The sequence below is a fragment of the Choloepus didactylus genome, chromosome 1 (genome assembly GCF_015220235.1).
Source record: "Choloepus didactylus isolate mChoDid1 chromosome 1, mChoDid1.pri, whole genome shotgun sequence".
In the NCBI taxonomy this organism is placed as follows: domain Eukaryota; kingdom Metazoa; phylum Chordata; class Mammalia; order Pilosa; family Megalonychidae; genus Choloepus; species Choloepus didactylus.
Window position 1 is genome coordinate 7,124,421 of NC_051307.1, and position 24,391 is coordinate 7,148,811.

The 24,391-nt window shown below is 43.1% G+C and overlaps 1 protein-coding gene across 2 annotated transcripts in view; it reads left to right on the forward strand.

Annotated features, from left to right (window-relative positions):
- DSCAM (DS cell adhesion molecule) overlaps window positions 1-24,391 on the forward strand; it is an 834,563-nt gene that overhangs the window by 723,508 nt on the left and 86,664 nt on the right. For both annotated transcript variants that reach the window (XM_037831465.1, XM_037831467.1), the window contains exons 19-20: window positions 2,831-2,986; window positions 10,226-10,359. In XM_037831465.1, coding sequence (XP_037687393.1) covers window positions 2,831-2,986; window positions 10,226-10,359 — 290 coding nt within the window. The remainder of the gene's footprint in view (window positions 1-2,830; window positions 2,987-10,225; window positions 10,360-24,391) is intronic.

Consider the following 24,391-nt stretch of genomic DNA (forward strand, 5'->3'; position numbering starts at 1 on the left):
TATTAGGGCTGTGAAAAGTTGAAAGCAATGTTGAAGTCATAATAAGAGCAAGAGCTTAAAGAAATGACAAAAGAAGCACAATGTTTTGTATTTGACTTTTTAAATAATTTTGCTTCTTTAATTTTAGCCATATATAACCAGGAATTTGCTAATCAAAAAAAAAATATCCTTCCATAAGGGAAGGATACATCTGGTAGTCAGTAAATTTTAGAAATCCTTGGGGGATGACTTTGAATTGGGGTATTGACTGTAATTATATTCATGGTTCATGATAAACTAGTAATCAAAATTGCTCATGTGAACCCCAAAATGAGTAAACATCCAAATATTAATTCTAAGTAGTAGAGTAGCTCACTACACAATTTCAAACTCTTGTTTTAATGGGTGCTCTCTTTAAGATCGGGGTGCACAGTAGTGCGCTTCTCCCCCATAACCCCTTCCCTCCTCATCGTGGTGTCTCACTGGGGGGTCAGCAGAACTGGCCCCGTGCTCTCCCGCATTGTAATATCGGCTCCTACTCTCTCTCTGAGGTGCAGGCCCCATGGGCTCCTCCTAAAGACAGAGAAACAGACACTCGAAGAGGCCCGATGCCCTAGCCAAGGTCTTCTAACCAGCTGCTGGCAGACGCCCCATGAACTCCCCCACTTTGTCAGATTTTCCCTGATTGTGTGTACATGCACATTTGTATGATCCATCTAATGTAGAAGTTTCTAAACCTGAAAAGCTCTTGATGAGTTCAGTATTTCAAATTTTCACTAACTTTAGGGTTTTTTAATCCTAATCCGATCGACCTATATTAGATGTGTTCAGGGAAATGGCAAATGGAATTGAACAGTGTATGGGAGGGGTCCTGCACGGTCTGTCCCCCGGGGGGCCCTCAGAGCCAAGAGTTTCTAGCCCAACAGGGGCCAACGACTGTTGACTTAGTGAATGGAGGATGGCAACTCGAACAAGCACTCCTCTCGTTTCCAGACTTCCAAAAGGTGTCCCCTAAAAGTTGGCACCCTGCCGATCTCTCAGGAAATCACAAAGCCTCCTGTCCCGGGCTCCCTCTGCCCACGACCTCCGCCCAGATTCGGCCCCGCTGTCCCCTGCTGACGGTGACGACAGACCTTGGGCTCGTCCCGGGGTCCGGCCTGCCTGCGACCCACCCGCCCCCGCGACACCCCGTGGCCTCTTCCCTCACGACTCCCGCCAGGGCCTCCCAGGCTTGTGCCACTCTGGGCATTGTTCTAAGGTCTCCTTTTCTGCTACTTCCATTCCAACCCTGGCCCTTTGGATGACCAAAAATTAAATTAAAAAAAAAATAATAATAATAGAAAGACATCTGAGATCATCAACATCCCACAATAGGTGGCTATTAACCTCGGAACCTCTGTGCAGTGTGCTGGAAAGAGGAGGGTGATGAAAGACAAAAAGCTGGAAGAGAAAAGCAAGCAGGCAAAAGTTGTTGATTCGGACCAGCATGTCGGCTTCTCAGATGCTTGCATTTTCATTTTATTTTGAATTGTTTCAGAGAGTGACACCTTGGCAGAGGTACTAAGCAGTGCTCGTGGGCTTGAAGCCATGCAGTCTGGCTCCACAGTCCTTCCCTCAGCCACTGTGCCAGGCCCATGAATGTGGGCTGGTTACCGAGCCTTCCTCTGCCTCAGTTTCCCCATCTGTAAACTGAATAAGCGGAAGTAATAGTATACTTGTGCTGGTAAAACGAGTTAATATCTGCACGTAGAACTGCCTTTGCAACTAAGTAAGCATGCATGACGTAAGGCGAGAGAGAGAGAGACTAAAAGACCAGACTTACTGCTTCCTAAGTGTATTAAAGGTGGCCCTTCCCATAGCCAGCTCTTCCTGGAGCCCTGCCTCGCATCCCTGCTCTCCTAGCAACATGGCATGCTGTACATCCCCCTAGCGCTAAGTGTAGCCCACCCTCTCATGTTGCAACTCTGTCCAATGGTTGACTCATTTCAAACTCCAGAGACCAAAACTCCCGTCTAGGTATTTAACCCATCATTTGTAAGTCTTCTGAAATTGCCGAAGTTTTCTAATATGCCAAAGATGGAGAACATAATGTTCCATCTTTGAATATTACTAGCTGATCCCACTCCAGAAAGTGAAGCATTTTTAGTTAATGTCAAGTTTCTGACATGTCAGCGTGTCGTCTCCGCAACGATGCTGAGAGGGGTTCACCCTGGGTAAAAGGAGGAGTTTGTCGAGCCTTGTCTTAGCTCAGATATTTGAGATGAAGTTAGGAATTTAAAAATTCATATATGTTAGAGTACAGTTAGTTTCAGAAAAAAGAAAGAAACCTTGATTGCAGAAGCATCCTAAAGAAAAGTTAGGAATGAATTGACGGAGTGAGTGGCATGTGGTCCTAAGCTGATAGATGGGGGTTGGGGGTGAAGGTCACTCCTGATTTAGCAGCTGCCAGAGGTCCTTCCCACAGGTTCTACCAAGGGCACCAGCACTGGGTTGGTAGCACTTAACTTGGGGTGAACTGCTCTGTTTTTCAGACCCGTTTTCTGCCTGGCGATCTTGGCAGACGCCCCATGAACTCCCCCACTTTGTCAGATTTTCCCTGATTGTGTGTACATGCACATTTGTATGATCCATCTAATGTAGAAGTTTCTAAACCTGAAAAGTTTAGAATGGATGATCTTTTCTGGGTTCTCCCACTGCTGGTGTTGGGCGATGACCATGTGCCGTCCCTCTGAGCGTTCCAGCGGGTGACGCACAGCAGCTCACGGCTCAGTGCCGGCCAGTGAGGAGGGTGCAGGGGAAGCCACCCACAGCCCCGGTAACACGGTTGTGTGGTCTTGTTGTTGATCCCTAGAGCTGGGCGAGATTAGAAATGTCACCACCACGCAGCCCTGCCTGGAGCTGGATGGGCTTGAAAAATACACCAACTACAGCATCCAAGTCCTGGCCTTCACCCGCGCTGGCGACGGGGTCAGAAGCGAGCAGATCTTCACCCGGACCAAAGAGGACGGTGAGGAACGGGATGGGCTGTGGGCTGCCTCAAACACCGGGGGTCCCCCGAGACTCCTGCCAAGGGACAGACTTCTGGAGGCTCCTGAGGGAAAGGCCCAGTCAAACAGCTCACCTTTCTGTCATGCATCACGCTCTTCTCCACTTTTCTCCGTGCAAACCTTTCACTGTCCTCCCGAAATGTTCCCGTATAATGGAGATTCCGACCATCGGCTTCTGGTTGCCTTTGTTCGACATAGCCGTTATCTCCCTCTTCCCCTATAATTTTCTTTTTTCTGTTTGTTTTTGGGCCAAGTATTATTTTAAACAAGAATGCCTTTTGTCCCACAGCTGTAATACCTGCCAGACCTGTCTTGTGTCCTGTTGGAATAATTTTAGTGGTACTTTGGCTATTAGTACCAAGGCTGACGATTTCCATTCTTCTCCTTGAAATGTATGCACCAGGTCTGAGGTGTATTGTTCTCAATCAGTTGGATATCTTTAGAATAAGTCCCTAATTTGAGAGCTCTATGTTTTGTTTTTTTTTTCCTTTAATTTCTTGAAAGACTTTGTGATGATTTCATGAAATTTTTATCAAGGCTCTTTTTGTTTCCAATGATTAATTCTCACTGTTCTACATAATTTGGATTTGGTTTTGTGACCATTTCCCAAACCTGCAAAAACCACAGGGCAAATAGTTTTTAATTATTTTAAAAGAAATTCTGAGGGTCCTCATCTAGGCCTGTTTGAAGAACAGTTGAAGTTCTAATAGATATAACAATTGTGAGAAGAGTCATCTCCACCTTAATTAAAGAAGGAGCAACTGATGTCAAAGCGATACACATGCAGGGCCTCCCAGATTACAGCACAGAATTGTACCAGCGATAGGGCTGAAGATGAGACATCAGCATACCTAAATTCTGTGCCTGATTCAGCTCTGCAACTTACTCTGTCTTCTTGCCAGGACTCTGTTCCCCAATAACTTGGGGGAGTATGGGGGTGATGGGAGAATTGGGACCCTCTGCTCATGTGTTGGCAGGTTTGATGCCTCTACAGCCTCCTCCATTGCACACACTATAAAAAATACTCTTGTTCTATCCCATATGTGTCCTGTGGAAGCAAAGCCAGGGGCACGTGACTGGGCCTTTCCATCCACCATCCACATTCCCTACCTTCAGAGCAAGCCTTCTGCCACCTCACCCTTTTCCCTCACCTCAGCAAGCCGGGCCCTGCTTCCCCAAGATGTCCCACCCTTCCATTCTCACACACTACTTTCGCCCTCTCTCCACCCTTTCTTGTGTGTCTGCACACTCAAAATTAGCTTTAGTTTTTCTAGAATGCACAGGTGGTTCTTCCCAGGAATGGGCAGGTGTTAGCCAATTCTGCTCAAAGGAATTGGATTATTTAGGGAAGGCTAAGGTCAAAACGTGATGCCATCAGGATGTCACACGGCTATAGAAATATTCACAAAGTGACTTGAGTGAACACAGCCATAATGTAACTTTAAAAATGTAATATACGAAGACCTGCATTTTGTTGTTGGCTCTGTCACCTGCTGCTGTGGAACTTTGGGGCCCTTAAGTAACCTTCTCTGAATTAGACTGTCATCATCTACAAGATTGCCATGATAGTCCTACTGCACAGAATTAAAATACAAAATGTCACAATACCTGTCTTGACACCTAGTGAGATGCTTCTTGACACTGAATATTTGATTATTTGCTCTTCACGCCTTCAGGGCGGGGGCTGAATATTCTTTTGCATCCCTAGGCAATAACATATATGTCACTAGAATTAGTATTTAAAGAACAGATTGATAGCAGCATATATTTTGGCATTGGCATTTTGCAGAAGAAAATACAGAAATCCAATAAGAAGGCTTTCCACAGCTCATGTTGACTTACAATTTTGGATCAATTTTTAATTAATCGTCTAATTTTAGGAGTCATAGAGTATTGCCTCAAAATTTGACCCCAATACCCAAGCCCTAATTGGTCAATCAGTTCTCTGTTTTTGTAGCTAGTGCTGATAGTGAGCAGATTTGTGATGGGTTGTGGAAGCCCTTCCTTTGGGTGTGCTGTTTATCCCAGGGAAGAGGTGAAGACTTCCACTTGGATGATGATGGCGTGTCACTGTGAGTGATGCACCACTGTGCGTGAACACTCATTTGGGATTTGCTGCATTTTCTAAAAGAAGTAGGGCAGAGATCAGGGCAGGAGATAAAAACTAGTTTAATAACGAGTTTCTCTTCCAGATTGACATGAAAAGTTGCCTCATTTAGAAACAGCGGGGAATTGCACCAGCCCATCCCTGTAGCCTCAGTATCTAATGAGGCAATTGAATAGTTTATAGAATTGAACAGAATTTTGCATCAGACTGAAAGAAGGGAGAAAAGCTAATCATCAATAATGATGAGTCTTATTATGAAGTATTGTCATTTTAAAGTTTTGGATTACACTGCCACCTTTAATTGAATAATGTAAAACTTTAGGTATAATTCCAATAAAATAACAATTTGTAACATGTAGTAAGTTCTTCCTCAATAAGATGCTGTTTCAGGCACCAGTTAAAGTTTCAGTGTTTATTGATGTTCCTGCAAGCGAAGAAACTATATTATATACATTAACAAATGAACATTCAGTTCAGTCCTCAATACCCAAAACATTTCTTGAAATAGCGCCCCCATACCATCAATCTCAAGGTGCTTACAGTTTTCAATTATGTTATTATGTCACTGATAATGTTAAAAAGGACATTTTATCACTAGTAAAGACAAAAAGTTCATTTTTCAAGGTATAATCAAAAATGGAAAGATTTTAGAGAACAAGTATTTTATGCCTTATGTTGTTTCTCAGTCTCTGCCTAAGGATCCTGGAGGCCGGTGGACATAACCTCGGGCCCATGGACATTTCCTGAGGATCTATAAGAAATGCTCAAGCAGCAGATCCTCTTCCCAGGATGCTTATTTAATAAGAACACGCACTCATCATTCTTGCAAGAACACGGAAGGTTTTTTGTAGATCAGCTTCTGTTTCAAAACCCAAGTAATGCTGAATTCTAAAGCATTTGTGAAATCCTAATTCCTAACACCAGCTCGACTGAATCTGAGCAAATTCATGAGGAAGAGAACAGCAACACCACGCCATCTATTAATCTTCCAAGGGTTATTTTCATTCTACAGGCATGAGGCATTTGGGCCTTGATCCTTTTCTGCAAATGTAAACACTGTATTTGTATAAATAGAGATATTTGTATTTCATTTCAAATATTTACTGAGTACATAACAAACGCATGTAACTCGTCAATCATTATGTAGGAAGAAGGACAACAGGAGGCATATGTAATATGCACCCTTTGCCTTCCATGAATTAACAGTCTTTTTCGGGGGGCATCTGAAAGGAGAGTTAAAAGGGGTGAAACATAAACAGGAATCAGGGTCTCTCTGAGCCCCCCAGCCACCTGTATGTGGAGCCTTATGTGCTCTTGGAGGCGTGCAGAGTGTGTGCCTGTGTATCGCTGTGCGACCACACATTGGTAGATCTTAAAGGCAGTGGAGTGTGTGTGTGTGTGGGTGTGTGTGTGTTTGCATCACCACAGCAGTGCTGCCCCTCCACAGACAGTGAAGATGTCCTGTGCCAGGGGACATCTGCCCACCAGTACAGTTAGGACCCCGGAGTCCTGCACACATTGTGGGGTTGGGCCCCAGGCCACTGTGGGTCCATCATGCGTCATACTTCATCCATGTTGCATGCATCATACAGCATGCATACTTGAGCACAGCAGACGAGGGTGTTGTAGAAGGCACCCTCCCGCGTGGACTTGAAACTTCCTGGGGGGCTCCTCATAGTTTCCCGTGGTGGGAAGGCACAGGCAGGTGGCTCCCTGCTCCCACCCTGCTTCAAGGAGATCTGCCCCCACTTCTACTTGGGGTTGTTTTTTTTTTTTTTAATTTCCCACATAATATTTTTGGTTAAAGGGACTTTGCCGATATGAGGAAGGTTTGCAAACCTCTGCTCTAGAGGCAGAGGCCAGGCACGCCAGAGCCCTGGGGAGTGGACATTCAGGCCTTGCTTGGCTGTGCTGACGGCTGGGACTGGGATGGCTCCGTCCAGCAGACCCCACATGGCTCAGAAGAGCCAGAGTGGAGTTCAGGGTTCAGATGGCTCTGGCTAACCCGGCAGGTCACATATGCACACTCACCGGCCCGTGCCACACACCGAGACCAGGAAAATGATGAAAAGAATGAAGTGTAGACTGCTGATAGCATGCATACTTCAAACCGATACAATATTTTCTTACAGCACTGACTTTGATGGTGTGCATTCAAATACATTGTTAGAGAGTGTAGTTGTATGTATTACTCTTCTATGCTGTGTAAAAAAAATACCAAAAATTTAGCAGCTTAAAACAATACAACCTTATCATCTCACTGATTCCGTGGGTCGGGGGTCTGGGCACAGGTCAGCGGGGTCCTCTCCTCGGGGTCTCTCTGGCTGCCTTCACGGTGCTGGCTGGGGCTGCATCTCCTGTGAGGCTCGAGGTCCCCTTCCATGCTCAGTGGTTTCGGTAGGATCGAGTTCCTTGTGTTAAGACTGAGGCGTCAGTTCTGAGCTGCCCGCACCCCCTAGGACATGGCAGCTTGCCCAATCAAGGCCAAAGGGAATGGTAGTTCCAATCTCTCTGCCTCCTTCCATCTCTGACCTCTAGATCCTTTCAAAGAGCTCACCTGGTTAGGTCAAGACCATCCAAGACAACCTCCTTTTTGATTAACTTAAAGTCAACTGATTGGAGACCTTAATTATATCTTCAAAATCCCTTCACCTTTCCTGTCCACTGTGACGTGATCATGGGTGTGACACCCATCACCCACTGTACCCACAGGTACTGCCCACACTCAAGGGGAAGGGATACTACTGGGCATCCTCCCCAAAGAATCCTGAGGACCATCTCAGAATTCTTTTTTCCTCACTGTAGCTAATGAAATAGTATTTTTGCTCATTTAACAAGCCTATATTGAGGCTCTGGCATGTTCCAAACACTGGTCCAGGCATTGGAGATACAGCGGGGAACAGGATGGGCACAGTGGAGCTTGAAGGCTACTGGGGGAGACAGACAGTTCCGAATAACTCATGAGTGGATGGTGGTGGTTGCAATGAAGAAGAACCTGGAGAGGGCAATGGGAGGCCTGACTTTCTCCAGGCAAGAAATCAAGGCAGGCTTTCCTAAGGAAGTGATATTTAGTAGAATTTGGAAAATGAACAAGAGTTTCCAGGGAGACAGTGGAGGGAAGGAAAGGATTCCAAGCAGAGAGAACCCAAGGCCCTAGATCACCATGTACAAGGGACCCAGGCTGGGAAAAGCACTCTGCTTTGAGGAACCCCAAAGCGAGTCTAACATTGTAGAAGTTCACCAACCCAGGGGAAGAGTCCGGCCTGCGACTCGACTCGCCCACAGGGAGGTATAAAAGGCACATCAAGCTTTACACGTCCAATGAGGGAGAGGAGGGCGGGAAGGGCATCCCTGGGTTCTGCCTCTTGCAACCGAGAAGGGTGCAGCATTTCCCCAGATGCAGACCCTGGAGGAGGGCATGTTCGGGGGAGAAGACTGTGAGGCCTGTCTTGGGCATGCCTATAAGACACCTCAGTGGAGACGACAGTGGCAGCTTGTCTAGGAAAATTGGGAGAATGCAGAAGAGAGCCATGGGGAAAACATAGTTCTCTGGAGGCTGCATTATTTACTTCAACCAATTAAATGTGTGCTCAGAATGTCACTTTACACTGGCCAGGAATTCATGAAAGCTGCATGTGTTTGCTTATACCTTTGTAAGGATAAAGCAGATTACCCAAGTATAATCTGATGACTAGCAATGTTTCAAGAAAATGCACCCAGACAGGCTGTCGTCTGCCATCGCTGTCTTCTGCACTTCTCAGTATCTGGTGTTCCTAACTCAGCCCTGAGTCACAAGGCAAAGGTTAGTATCCTTTAGTGACTGTAGTGCATAGAAGTAATGATGGATATTAAAAATAATAGCTAGGATTTTTTTTACTGATGTCTGTATACTGGACTCCTTATAAATACTGTGCATGGATTATCTCTTACAGTCTAACAGTAAAGCCATAAATAGATACAATTATTGTTCCAGTTTCATTAATGAGGAAACTGAAGCCTGTTAGAGAATTTGGCCAGGACGCAGAACTAAGCAGAGAGATGGACAAAAACCCAGCATTGGGGCTCCAGGACCCACACTTTTGAACTGTAATTTATAGTCCAAACATGAACCCAAATTTTAAATTTGCTCTTAAAGTATTGGCTCAGGAATTCAGAAAAATTTCCCAGAATGTCTTGTTCCTCAAGGTTTCTATATAGTTAATAATTTCTTATGCAAAATGCTAATAACCATACAATTAAAGATGGCTTGAGACATATCATAAGTCAGTGTATGACGAGACGCTCAATGGGAGATTTAGATAGTGAGTACCGTGAAAGCCTTTGATCAATGTGATCAAGACAAGCTAACTGAAATAATCAATTAAATACGGACTCTTTAAACTGTAGACGGACAGACTCAAGTTTCAAGGCCTCCATCCAAGGGGAGTCATCCTCCGTGTGGACAGTCAGTCCAGTGAGGGGTCAGCAAGAGCCCTGTGGCCACTCTCAGCAGCAGCTTTAATGCCCTTTCCTCTTCTCTCTGTGCCCACCTCCTCCTTCCACCTGGAAGACAAAAGGATAGGCAGGAGGGGAAGGCAGATTTTATCTGCATTCACTTTCTCTCCTAAATTATGCTTAGTATCACTGACGCCATTTTCTGCTTCCTTAGATGGTTAAAGAGGGGAGTTTGCCATATATATGAACTGTGAATCTTGGGCACAAAAATCCTCCTAAAGCATATTTTCATACCTCCCCTGAACTAAAGGAGGTGCCGTTACACAGTATTTGGGGACGAGAAGTGTGGGGTCTCTTACGATGATGGTTGTGCCCCATCATTCCTCTCTAACTCAGAGGACAAGACGTACAACCTCACGCAGCCCCTTCAAAGCCAAAACCACAGCAGAAACAAGAGTGACCCACATGCTAAATTCTCTAGAAGTTCAGGGGCAGAGGTCTCTGTGGACTGAAATGGGTGGGGAAGGCTCCCCGGAGAAACGGGGACCTCCACTGTCCTTGAGGGCCCTCCCGGAGCAGACGGCCCAGGGGGAAGAGGGGCTCCTAGGTGCGCCCGTGCGGAGGCCCCGTTTTCTGACCAAACGCGTGACTCTTGCAGTTCCAGGCCCTCCTGCTGGAGTCAAGGCCGCTGCGGCCTCGGCCTCCACGGTCTTCGTGTCCTGGCTGCCCCCGCTCAAGCTGAACGGCATCATCCGGAAGTACACCGTGTTCTGCTCCCACCCCTACCCCACAGTAAGTTGGTAAATAACCCAGTGCCTTCCAGGCATCTTCCAGACACCCCACGAGTGCTCATTTTGGACATTTTTGCTCCATTGTTTTCCACCTGCTTGGTCGTCCCGCTGGTTTTATCTGTCCCCTGTTGTCTGCACGTACAAAGCAAAGGCCTCATTTACTCCTCATGGGAAACATGCTTCTGAATCATTGTAAGGGACACAATTGTCTAGAATTATTGCTTATTTGGTGAGATCCCACAACATTGCCTGCCTGCTTATCAGAACCCAAACCCAGAGGCCTTAATTGTTCCTTAATTGATAGTCACTGGACAGCACCCATTGATTTTGCTGTTGGCCTCATCATTAAACCCACTTCATGCCCTTCCTTCCTCCCTTTCTCCTTCACTCCCACAGCCCACCCCATCTTCCTTCCCTGCCCGACCCGCACTGGGAGAAAGCATCAGGCAAACACTGGTGCTGGTAAGGCTGAAACTTTATGAAGCTCGATGACCCTTACAGTGACAACTGTCAAATTAGTTCGTTATGAAGGAGTTAAAAGCTAGGGTACTTCGTATTTCAAAATGCAGTATTCGTTATCATTAATATTATCACTACTGAATATAAACTGTTCCTTAGACCAGTTATAAAACTTATCAAAAAGGGAAACTTTAGCAGGCAATAAGAAGAAAGCATTAAAAAGGTACATCAGTATTTAACATATCTTCACAGAAATCTTGATATGTTCTGAGGTAGGTGCCATGTCGGATCCAACTTTTTATCACCCAGCTCCTTTCAGAGAACTTAACGTATGTGGTCATTTGATAGGTGTTTGTGGAATGAATGCACAAACTAATCTACCAATCAATCTTTTCAGAGTCTGTGGGAAACCCCAGGCCTGACTGCTCCCAGACATCACTCTTCCTTGTTTGGAGGGAGAGGGGGTGAGGGCATGTGAACAGCTAACAGGGATCCAGCCCTCTTAGTTGAAAAGACAATCAAGTTATACCATCTACCTTTAAATGTCAACAGCGGTTCCTCCAAGGATGAAGTAAAAATGTAAATGTAAAATGGTCAGAATTGGGTTCTGGAAGATTTCTTGGATTTCTTACGTGGCTTCAAATATGCTGTTAACTTACCTGGGCTGAATCCCATCACCAAAGCCCAGAGATACAAACCAGCACTGCCCCTGACCTGCAAATGCTGGCGTTGTAGTCTTCCTCTCAGGGAAGACCTTCATCAGTCAGGGTTCTCGTGAGAAACAGACCAAGAGAGTGTATTGAGAGATGTATTATAAGGAATTGGCTCACGTGATTACAGGGGTTAGCAGGTCTGAAATCCGTGGGGGATGCCCGCAGCCCGAAACTCAGACATGAGCTGATGTGGTCTCAAGGCAGAATTTCTTCTTCTCTGGGGACCCTCCTTTCTTGCTCTTAAGACTCCAGCTGACTGGATGAGGCCCACCCACATTATGGAGGGTGATCTTTATTTAAAATCAATTGATTATAGATGCTAATTGCATCTACAAAATATCTCACAGCAACGCCAAAGCCAGTGTTTGACCAAACAAACTGGACACCAAACCTAGCCATGCTGACACATAAAAGTAACCATCACAAGTTACAGGATAGGTAACTTCCTTTTATCTTATTTTTTTTTCTTTCATCTAAGGATCAGTCACTAAGGACCAATTTTAAATAAGCAATTAACCCTTTCCCGATTCAGAAGGTTATGGATGTTAGGGTGCCCTGGAATGTGCTGATGAGCCCACTGCAGCTGGGAACACAGCTGCCGAGAATCTCTTGACTGCCAACTCCAGTGCAGGTATCCTCGGGCCTCAAGAAAGCCCTAGACCATGAAGGGAAACAAGGCCTGGCCTGAGCGCGGGGACGTGCAAGGGTGAGGGGCCGGCCCCGTTGCACAGGTCATGGCCTCTCGCCTCCCCCATGCAGGCTGCAGGCCCCGTGCTGGCCCTGGATCCCCAAATCCCTGCACCAAACTCACCTCCTCTTCCTCCTCCTCCTTGGCCAGGTGCTGCAAAGTTCCTTTTCCTCATTCCAGTTTGTAATTCCTAACTATCTCATGAGCCCTAACATATCCCCAGTACTCCTGGGAGAGTTTACAAAATAGAGACAAAATTACCGCTGAAGAAAAAGCAATAATTTCCCACCAGAATTGCTTCTTTAACTCATTAATTCATTCATCTATTTGCTTTACTATTTTGATTCCAACGAGCCAGATTCAGGGTACAGAGATGGACACCAGCAGCTCACTTTTGTTTTGTCTTCTCAATCTGGTTTTTATACTAAAACCTCAATCTTGTTTATGTGAAGTCAGTCCTTAGTAACTGATCCTTAGATGAAAGAAAAAAAATAAAATAAAAGGAAGTTACATATCCCGGAAACGTAACAAAACCATCTTTAGGATGAGAGAAAGTTTGCCCAGGATCTCCAGGATCTTCAGGCCCAGAACAATGGGATCTGACCCCACAAACCATTTCAAAACCAGTGACGAGATCTAACCACACAGAAAAGGTGGAAAATAACAAATGATTTCTCACCTACTTGATGTGCTATGACAACTCTCAAGGTGTTTCTGCGCTGCCTTTTCACCACATTAAAAAACTCCGTAGGTCTAGAAATATGATAGAAAGTCTCAAGCTGTCTGCATTGAGCCAGTGCCATGTAGGAAGTTCTCAGTGGGCCCAGAACCCCAGAGCTGTCCTCAGTAAAGTAAGGTGAGTTAGACACAATTTCATTACATCTCTGTAGCCATATTGCTCTTCATCTTATATCATGAGGTTCATGTTTTAAATAAAATATCATTAAAGATGCGAGAGAACACATTCTTTTCTCTTCAGAGGTGAATACTTGTAAATCCCAGCTATTATTCTGTTTATCCACAAGGAATTAATAAGAAACTATACATTTCTTAAAAGGAAGCCCCCTCCCATCTTTAGTTTCTACAATTTAATTTTAATTCAGAAAATAGGCTGCTATCGAATTTTCCAGGGCTTTTAAATCTCTGCCTGTGTGGTGAAATGAACACCAGAGGGCAGCACTTATTTCTGTATGTCTGTCTTCCTCATAAACCTGAACCTTTTTTCCTTGCTGAAATTATTTCATAGTTGAATGTAGAGCGTGGAGCGGACAAATCAGGTCATAGTGTTGTCCTGAAATTTGATTTTCTTTATCAGAGTCCCTCAGCTCACCTCCTTGCTGATATAAGTTTTCCCTCAAGATCCCAAGTCATCTCTTTCATGAAAGAAAGAATCTTGTTAAAAGGCACAAGCACTTTTCTCTAACATGTAAAACACATCGTCTAATAAAAGGGATTTATTTCATGGTATTCTCGCAGTTCAGCTTGGTAAAGACATTAGAATTTGAAACTTCATGTGTGGCAAAACAGGAAACTGTGAGTTAATCTAAAGATCGGTTGCCTAAACCCAGTCCTGATTAAACACAAGTCTCCCCTTGAAGGACCAGCAAACACAGTGAGGCATAGATATCACTGTCACAGCTTTGAGCAACAGCAAAATCTCAAAACTCACTTGATTCAAGACCTCACCCACATGGTTTTTAGACACTGGCTATAAATCTTAATGTATAATGGTTTGAATTATCTATTCAATTCACAACCTTTTATAAGCAATGGAAGTCCAGAGAAATGAGAAAGCCTTTTAAGGTCACAAGTTGAAAGTGGCTAAGATGGAATTCCTCTTTAATTCTCCTCCCCTACATAAAAGAGATCGGTAAAATGTATATTTATTAAACACTAGAAAATAGAAATTGTCTATCAAACAATGCTAAACTCATTTACACCAAGCTTAGAAATGTGCGTTTAGATGGCATGACCTCTTGTTGATGAAGAATAAATATCAGAAGACAGAAAAAAAATTGTTATCACTGAATGGTGAGCCACATCAATTATGTCAGATGATATAATGTTATCCAGAGCCTGCACATAGTAGGTGCTCAACAAACTTTACAAAATCAGCAAATGAGAACATGCCAGCCTTCTTCTTATCCAGAAGACCTCTAGCAACCGAACTCTGCACAGATAGTTCACAACATAGAATTAAGCAAGTCTTTTGGGAGGCAAGGGAAATAACTTTCACCAGCTCCAGGCAACTTTCAGTCCAAGGATGGAGATGGAGGAGATGTGCAGTGGCCTCCCAACCCTCCCAAAACTGCACTGAATAAAGCCACAGGAGGGCTGAGGACAAGAGAGAGTGTCTTCAGAGCACTGGCAATGTTCTACAACCTTAGGAAGTCAAAAGCAGTGTACAGATTGAATAAGGAAAGTAGTACCTGGCTTGACCATCTCTATTTATAATGCTGTTCATTGCAACATTCACTGCTCCTCTCTCAGAAGTCACCAAGGCCTCCCAGTCTTTACATCTACCAGGTGCTTCTCCCATTTTGTTTATTTTTAGCATAGGATGCTATTTTAAAGTGATTTATTTTTTTAAATTATGTCTTTCTTAACTTCCATTATCCTGATTTGCTTCCTCCTTCTTTGCCCCCTCACCCTGCACCCCACCCTTAAATGTAGGCATTTTCCATCATTCTCACCTCTGCCCCCTTCATATTCTTCACAGTTTCCCTGGGTCATGGACTCTAGTCCCATAATTGAACTATCATCTGACGTTAAGAACTTTCAAAAATTTATCTCCAACCCTGACAATCTTAGAGAATCAACCAGTCCTGTATTTCCAACTCCCTACCATCTGAGGCGAGCCCTTTAGTATTTCACACCCAAACTGTCCAGAACCAAAGTTCTTGTCCCCCTTTCTCCTCCAGTGTTTCCTCACCAAGTCTAGATCTCATAGTAGCCTTTGTCTTCCGACTAGAAGCCTGTGAATTACTTTTGGTTCCTCCTTTCCCTCTCCGCTCATTATCTGATTGGTCCCAAACCATCTTTTATTTATGTGCCAAATATATTTAGAGACCTTCTCCAAGCCAATCACTTAGCCAGGTCCTGAGGTGTATCAGTGAAGAGAAGCTGAGTCATGCTATGGTAACAAACATGGCCAAATTCCCATTTATTTAAACAGCTTCCTTTCCTTGCATGATTATGCCCTTTGTGGGTTGGTAGTAGCTCTGTCCCATGTTATCCTCACTCCAGGACCCAGATGGGTTTTATGAACAAAGGAAGGAGACTGAAGGAGAGTCTGACATGGGCTTTAAATGGTCCAGCAGAACTCTTTGGCCAGAAGTTATCACATGGACTCATCCAACCATAAGGAAACAAGGAAGGCCAGTTTTAACATGTACCCACAAGACGGGAGAAGCAGAATGTTTGGGGAACAGCTCTAATGATGGCCATATGGGAATGCAGAGATAAAAGGCAGAATATCTTTCTTTGAGAATATCTAGTTCCAGGGAGAGCAGACAATATCGGAGAGCATCACCATTCTGTGTTCTGGGACAAGTACACCACAGTAGTGTGCCCAGCAGAGCGTGCTACAGGAGGACAGGCAAGTGGGACTTTACTCCAACGGGGACATCAGAGACGATCTCTTGGAAGATATATACCAGCCCTGGTTCTCAGGAGGAGAAGAAATTTACCTGATGTATCAGGGCCAACCAAGGTTATTCTGGACAGAGGAAATAGCACAGGCAAAGCAGCATCGTGTCATGTGGATTTGCTCTCTGCAACCTCTTTTAAATCTTCTTCCCTTTCATGCCCCATGATTGCTGAGCTCCAGCCTTCTTCTGGGGATCCATGGCTAAGTCAGGAGACTTTGCATCACCAGTCCCATCTCACATCCACTGCTGCTTTCATTATTCATCCACATTCTGGACCTGATCATGTCACTCCCTTGTGCAAATTTTGTAAATGATGTCTAATTTTTGCACCTTGACATGAAGGTAGCCCAATTTCTGCCTAGTCTCGTATTCATTTAACCTTCCCATATCCAGTATCTAAGCCCGTGTGTGTGTGTCTTTGTATGTATGTGTTTGTTAGGTCCTTCTTGCCTTTTTTCCTTTCATCCTCCCGTGTAAAATTGCTTATTTTTTTAGGGCTCAACTTATACACTACTTTTTTTTTTTTTTTTTTTTTAATCTTCATTTTATTGAGATATATTCATATACCACGCAGTCATACAAAACAAATCGTACTTTTGATTGTTCACAGTACCATTACATAGTTGTACATTCATCACCCAAATCAATCCCTGACACCTTCATTAGCACACACATAAGAATAACAAGAATAATAATTAGAATGAAAAGGAGCAATTGAAGTAAAAAAGAACACTGGGTACCTTTGTCTGTTTGTTTCCTTCCCCTATTTTTCTACTCATCCATCCATAAACTAGACAAAGTGGAGTGTGGTCCTTATGGCTTTCCCAATCCCCTTGTCACCCCTCATAAGCTACATTTTTATACAACTGTCTTCGAGATTCATGGGTTCTGGGTTGCAGTTTGATAGTTTCAGGTATCCACCACCAGCTACCCCAATTCTTTAGAACCTAAAAAGGGTTGTCTAAAGTGTGCGTAAGAGTGCCCACCAGAGTGACCTCTCGGCTCGTTTTGGATTCTCTCTGCCACTGAAGCTTATTTCATTTCCTTTCACATCCCCCTTTTGGTCAAGAAGATGTTCTACGTCCCACGATGCCAGGTCTACATTCCTCCCCGGGAGTCATATTCCACGTTGCCAGGGAGATTCACTCCCCTGGGTGTCTGATCCCACGTAGGGGGGAGGGCAGTGATTTCACCTTTCAAGTTGGCTTAGCTAGAGAGACAGGGCCACATCTGAGCAACAAAGAGGCATTCGGGAGGAGGCTCTTAGGCACAACCATAGGGAGGCCTAGCCTCTCCTTTGCAGCAACCATCTTCCCAAGGGTTAAACCTGTGGTAGAGGGCTCAACCCATCAAACCACCAGTCCCCTATGTCTGTGGTCATGTTAGCAACCATGGAGGTGGGGTAGGCGAATACCCCTGCATTCTCCACAGGCTCCTCAAGGGGGCACTGCATCTTTTTTTTTTTCCTTGTTTTTTTTTTTTTTTTTTAACTTTCCCTTCTTTTTTAAATCAACTGTATGAAAAAAAAGTTAAAAAGAAAACAAACATACAATAAAAGAACATTTCAAAGAGACCATAACAAGGGAGTAAGAAAAAGACAACTAACCTAAGATAACTGCTTAACTTCCAACATGTTCCTACTTTACCCCAAGAAAGTTACCTAATATAGCAACATTTCTGTGAACTTGCTCCTACTATATCCATCAGAAATTAACAGACCATAGTCATTCCTGGGCATCCCCAGAACGTTAAATAGCTTATCTGTTCTTCTTGGATTATTGTTCCCCCTTCCTTAATTGCTCTCTATTGCTAGTTCCCCTACATTCTACATTATAAGCCATTTGTTTTACATTTTTCAAAGTTCACATTAGTGGTAGCATATAATATTTCTCTTTTTGTGCCTGGCTTATTTCGCTTAGAATTATGTCTTCAAGGTTCATCCATGCTGTCATATGTTTCACGAGATCGTTCCTTCTTACTGCCGCGTAGTATTCCATCGTGTGTATATACCACATTTTATTTATCCACTCATCTGTTGAAGGACATTTGGGTTGTTTCCATCTTTTGGCAATTGTGAATAATGCTGCTATGAACATTGGCGTGCAGATATCTGTTCGTGTCACTGCTTTCCGATCTTCCGGGTATATACCGAGAAGTGCAATCGCTGGATCGAATGGTAACTCTATATCTAGTTTTCTAAGGAACTGCCAGACTGACTTCCAGAGTGGCTGAACCATTATACAGTCCCACCAACAGTGAATAAGAGTTCCAATTTCTCCACATCCCCTCCAGCATTTGTAGTTTCCTGTTTGTTTAATGACAGCCATTCTAATCGGTGTTAGATGGTATCTCATTGTGGTCTTAATTTGCATCTCTCTAATAGCTAGTGAAGCTGAACATTTTTTCATGTATTTCTTGGCCATTTGTATTTCCTCTTCAGAGAACTGTCTTTTCATATCTTTTGCCCATTTTATAATTGGGCTGACTGTACTATTGTCATTCAGTTGTAGGATTTCTTTATATATGCAAGATATCAGTCTTTTGTCAGATACATGGTTTCCAAAAATTTTTTCCCATTGAGTTGGCTGCCTCTTTACCTTTTTGAGAAATTCCTTTGAGGTGCAGAAACTTCTAAGCTTGAGGAGTTCCCATTTATCTATTTTCTCTTTTGTTGCTTGTGCTTTGGGTGTAAAGTCTAGGAAGTGGCCGCCTAATACAAGGTCTTGAAGATGTTTTCCTACATTATCTTCTAGGAGTTTTATGGTACTTTCTTTTATATTGAGATCTTTGGTCCATTTTGAGTTAATTTTTGTGTAGGGGGTGAGGTAGGGGTCCTCTTTCATTCTTTTGGATATGGATATCCAACTCTCCCAGCCCCATTTGTTCAAAAGACCATTATGACTCAGTTCAGTGACTTTGGGGGCCTTATCAAAGATCAGTCGGCCATAGATCTGAGGGTGTATCTCTGAATTCTCAATTCAATTCCATTGATCTATATGTCTATCTTTGTGCCAGTACCATGCTGTTTTGGCAACTGTGGCTTTATAATAAGCTTCAAAGTCAGGGAGTGTAAGTCCTCCCACTTCGTTTTTCTTTTTTAGGGTGTCTTTAGCAATTCGAGGCATCTTCCCTTTCCAAATAAATTTGATAACTAGCTTTTCCAAGTCTGCAAAGTAGGTTGTTGGAATTTTGATTGGGATTGCATTGAATCTGTAGATGAGTTTGGGTAGAATTGACATCTTAATGACATTTAGTCTTCCTATCCATGAACATGGAATATTTTTCCATCTTTTAAGGTCCCCTTCTATTTCTTTTAGTAGAGTTATGTAGCTTTCTTTGTATAGGTCTTTTACATCTTTAGTTAAATTTATTCCTAGGTACTTGATTTTTTTAGTTGCTATTGAAAATGGTATCTTTTTCTTGAGTGTCTCTTCAGTTTGTTCATTTCTAGCATATAGAAACATTACTGACTTATGTGCATTAACCTTGTATCCCACTACTTTGCTAAATTTGTTTATTAGCTCTAGTAGGTGTATCGTTGATTTCTCAGGGTTTTCTAGATATAAGATCATATCATCTGCAAACAATGACAGTTTTACTTCTTCTTTTCCAATTTGGATGCCTTTTATTTCTTTGTCTTGCCGGATTGCCCTGGCTAGCACTTCCAGCACAATGTTGAATAACAGTGGTGACAGCGGGCATCCTTGTCTTGTTCCTGATCTTAGAGGGAAGGCTTTCAGTCTCTCACCATTGAGTACTATGCTGGCTGTGGGTTTTTCATATATTCTCTTTATGATGTTGAGGAAGTTTCCTTCAATTCCTACCTTTAGAAGTGTTTTTATCAAAAAGGGATGTTGGATTTTGTCAAATGCTTTTTTAGCATCTATTGAGATGATCACTTGATTTTTCCCTTTTGACTTGTTAATGTGTGGTAATACATTGATTGATTTTCTTATGTTGAACCATCCTTGCATGCCCGGAATGAACCCCACTCGGTCATGGTGTATGATTTTTTTAATGTGTCTTTGGATTCGATTTGCAAGTATTTTGTTGAGGATTTTTGCATCTATATTCATTAGGGAGATTGGCCGGTAGTTTTCCTTTTTTGTAGCATCTTTGCCTGGTTTTGGTATTAGATTGATGTTAGCTTCATAAAATGAGTTAGGTAGTGTTCCATTTTCTTCAATGTTTTGAAAGAGTTTGAGTAAGATTGGTGTCAGTTCTTTCTGGAAAGTTTGGTAGAATTCCCCTGTGAAGCCATCTGGTCCTGGGCATTTATTTGTGGGAAGATTTTTGATGACTGATTGGATCTCTTTCCTTGTGATGGGTTGGTTGAGGTCTTCTATTTCTTCTCTGGTCAGTCTAGGTTGTTCATATGTTTCCAGGAAATTGTCCATTTCCTCTACATTATCCAGTTTGTTGCCATACAGTTGTTCATAGTATCCTCTTATAATTTTTTTTAATTTCTTCAGGATCTGCAGTTATGTCACCTTTTTCATTCATTATTTTGTTTATATGGGTCTTCTCTCTTTTTGATTTTGTCAGTCTAGCTAGGGGCTTGTCAATCTTGTTGATCTTCTCAAAGAACCAACTTTTGGTGATATTTATCCTCTCTGTTGTTTTTTTGTTCTCTATGTCATTTATTTCTTCTTTAATCCTTGTTATTTCTTTTCTTGTACTTGGTTTAGGATTGGTTTGCTGTTCATTTTCTAGCTTCTTCAGTTGATCCATTAGTTCTTTGATTTTGGCTCTTTCTTCCTTTTTAATATATGCGTTTAGTGCTATAAATTTCCCCCTTAGCACTGCTTTTGCTGCATCCCATAGGTTTTGGTATGTTGTGTTCTCATTTTCATTCGTCTCTATATATTTAGCAATTTCTCTTGCTATTTCTTCTTTAACCCACTGATTGTTTAGGAGTGTGTTGTTTAACCTCCAGGTATTTGTGAATTTTCTAAGTCTCTGATGGTTATTGACTTCTAATTGTATTCCACTGTGGTCAGAGAATGTGCTTTGAATAATTTCAATCTTTTTAAATTTATTGAGGCTTGTTTTATGTCCCAGCATATGATCTATTCTAGAGAAAGTTCCGTGAGCACTAGAAAAGTATGTGTATCCTGGTGATTTGGGATGTAATGTCCTGTAGATGTCTGTTAAATCTAATTCATTTATCAGATTGTTTAGGTTTTCAATTTCCTTATTGGTCTTCTGTCTGGTTGATCTATCTATAGGAGAGAGTGATGTGTTGAAGTCTCCCACAATTATTGTGGAAACATCAATTGCTTCCTTTAGTTTTGCCAGTGTTTCTCTCATGTATTTTGTGGCACCTTGGTTGGGTGCATAGATATTTACGATTGTTATTTCTTCTTGCTGAATTGCCCCTTTTGTTAGTATGTAGTGGCCTTCTTTGTCTCTCAAAACATCCCTGCATTTGAAGTCTATTTTATCTGAGATTAACATTGCTACACCTGCTTTCTTTTGGCTGTAGCTTGCATGAAATATTTTTTTCCATCCTTTCACTTTCAGTTTCTTTGTGTCCCTGTGTCTAAGATGAGTCTCTTGTATGCAACATATTGATGGTTCATTTTTTTTGATCCATTCTGCGAATCTATATCTTTTAATTGGGGAGTTTAATCCATTTACATTCAACGTTATAACCGTGAAGGCATTTCTTGAATCAGCCATCTTATCCTTTGGTTTATGTTTGTCATATTTTTCCCCTCTGTCTATTAATATCCTTTATTGTACCCATACCGAATCTCTTTAGTACTGAACCTTTCTCCAAGTCTCTCTGTCCTTTCTTTGTTTCTCTGTCTGTAGGGCTCCCTTTAGTATCTCCAGTAGGGCAGGTCTCTTGTTAGCAAATTCTCTCAACATTTGTTTGTCTGTGAAAAATTTAAGCTCTCCCTCAAATTTGAAGGAGAGCTTTGCTGGATAAAGTATTCTTGGCTGGAAATTTTTCTCACTCAGAATTTTAAATATATCGTGCCACTGCCTTCTCGCCTCCATGGTGGCTGCTGAGTAGTCACTACTTAGTCTTATGCTGTTTCCTTTGTATGTGGTGAATTGCTTTTCTCTTGCTGCTTTCAGAACTTGCTCCTTCTCTTCTGTGTTTGACAGTGTGATCAGTATATGTCTCGGAATGGGTTTATTTGGATTTATTCTATTTGGAGTTCGCTGAGCATTTATGATTTGTGTATTTATGTTGTTTAGAAGATTTGGGAAGTTTTCCCCAACAATTTCTTTGAATACTCTTCCTAGACCTTTACCCTTTTCTTCCCCTTCTGGGACACCAATGAGTCTTATATTTGGACATTTCATATTATCTATCATATCCCTGAGGTCCATTTCGATTTTTTCAATTTTTTTCCCCATTCTTTCTTTTATGCTTTCATTTTCCATTCTGTCATCTTCGAGGTCACTGATTCGTTGTTCAACTTCCTCTAGTCTTGTACTATGAGTGTCCAGAATCTTTTTAATTTGGTCAACAGTTTCTTTAATTTCCATAAGATCATCCATTTTTTTATTTAGTCTTGCAATGTCTTCTTTATGCTCTTCTAGGGTCTTCTTGATTTCCTTTATCTCCCGTACTATGGTCTCATTGTTCATCTTTAGTTCTTTGAGTAGTTGCTCTAGGTGCTGTGTCTCTTCTGGTATTTTGATTTGGGTGCTTGGGCTTGGGTTATCCATATCGTCTGGTTTTTTCATATGCTTTATAATTTTCTGTTGTTTTTGGCTTCGTGGCATTTGCTGAACTTGATAGGGTTCTTTTAGGATTTGTAGACCAATTGAAGTCCTTATCTCTAATTTCTCAGATCTACAGCTTCGTGGAGTACACTTTCTCTAACTAACCAGCAGGTGGCGTCCACGAGCCACCTGTTCTCCACAAGCCAGTTCTCCCCTGCTTAGCCTTTTTGGTGAGTGGGGGAGTGAGTCTTGTGGGGTCCAATTGGTGTACCAAGCTTCCGTGTGTAGTTGGTGTTGCCTGCCCTGTATATGGGGCGTGTTTCTGGTCAGTCAGGGAGGGGGGGTGGCCCTAACAATCAAATCTCCCTGGTGATCCTAGAGGTTTAAAGCTGCTGCAATAGTCTAATCCTTCAGTTCAGTCCTGCCACAGTTTGTCTCTGTCACTGACCCACAAGTCCTTGGTATTGGCGTATGGCTCCTGAGACTTGCAAGTGGGCCCCTCTTCCAGGCCGTGCACCCCGGGTCCTCTGTTGAGGGATGACTGTGCTATGTCACAGGTGAGTGCCGTCCCCCCAGGGCAGTTCTGGGCTGCTGGGCTGTGTAGGGAGGCTCCCAGTCTGCTGAAATGATGGCTGAATGGGGCTTTGTTAATTCACACTGCTCTACCTTCCCAACTCTGGGACAATCAGCTGAGGTTGCAGGGAAGGCTAATGTCCACGCCCAGTTTTGTGGTGTGTGCCTGTTACTTGAAGCACTTCCGTCACAGTGGGTTGTCTGGGGCAGTTCTGGGCTATGGGGCTGGCGATGGGCAGGAGTGTTTCCTGTCCACCAGGATGATGGCTGTGAGCGGACACCCCCCTTTTCTTGGGAAGTTGTGGTGTTTAGTGAATTTTCTCAGCCACTGGATTATTGCGTTTTGTCTCAGAGCTCTCCTAGTTCTGCTCTTGACTTGACCTGCCCAAATAGTAAGTCTTTGAAGCTTTCTGTATTGGGCTTCTTAGAGTAATTGTTTTAGAAAAAGAAAAAAGGACTAAAAAAAAAAAAAAAAAAGAAAAAAAAAGGGTCCTCCTCAGAGATCTAATGGGTTATTGAAATGATAAGAGACAAAGCAACCAGGGCCATTAAGGAAAGGTCCACAGGGCAGAGAGATCAGCTTTTCTTCGGGATTTGCATATGCGCCTCAGGGCCCTTCCCCTCTCTATGTTCACCAGAACTCCAAAAATCCTCCGCTTTTATTTTGGAGTTTTTCGTGTTGTTTTTTTTCTATGCCTGTCTCCTCTCTGCTGGGCTGGCTGCTCTCAGATTCTCTGGTGTCTGGTCTCAGTCTATCTATGGTTGGAGTTTGTATCAGTAGAATGAGTTTCTGATAAGGGCTGCCACTGCAGTTCTCCCTTCTCCTTCCCGGAGCTGACAGCCCCTCCTCCCCCGGGACTGAGCCTGGCAGGGAGGGGCGCGGGTCCCCTGGCCGCAAAAACTTACAGATTTCGCTGATCTCAGCAGTTCCACGTTTTCATGAGTGTTGTATGAAGTATGCCCAAAGTCAGATTGCTCTGTGGTGTCCAGTCCACGCAGTTCCTGGCTTTCTACCTACTTTCCTGGAGGAGTAACTAAAACATACAGCTCACCAGTCTGCCATCTTGCCCCGCCTCCTCCTACACTACTTTTTAACTCCACCATGTCCGTTCCTGGGGCTGCCGTAACAGGTACTCAACCTGGTAGATTAAAACCACAGAAATTTATCCTCACAGTTCTGCAACTTAGAAGTCTGAAATCAGGGTGAGAGCAGTGCCACACTTGCTCTGAAGTGTCTAAGGAAGAATTTTTCTTTGCCTCCTCCTA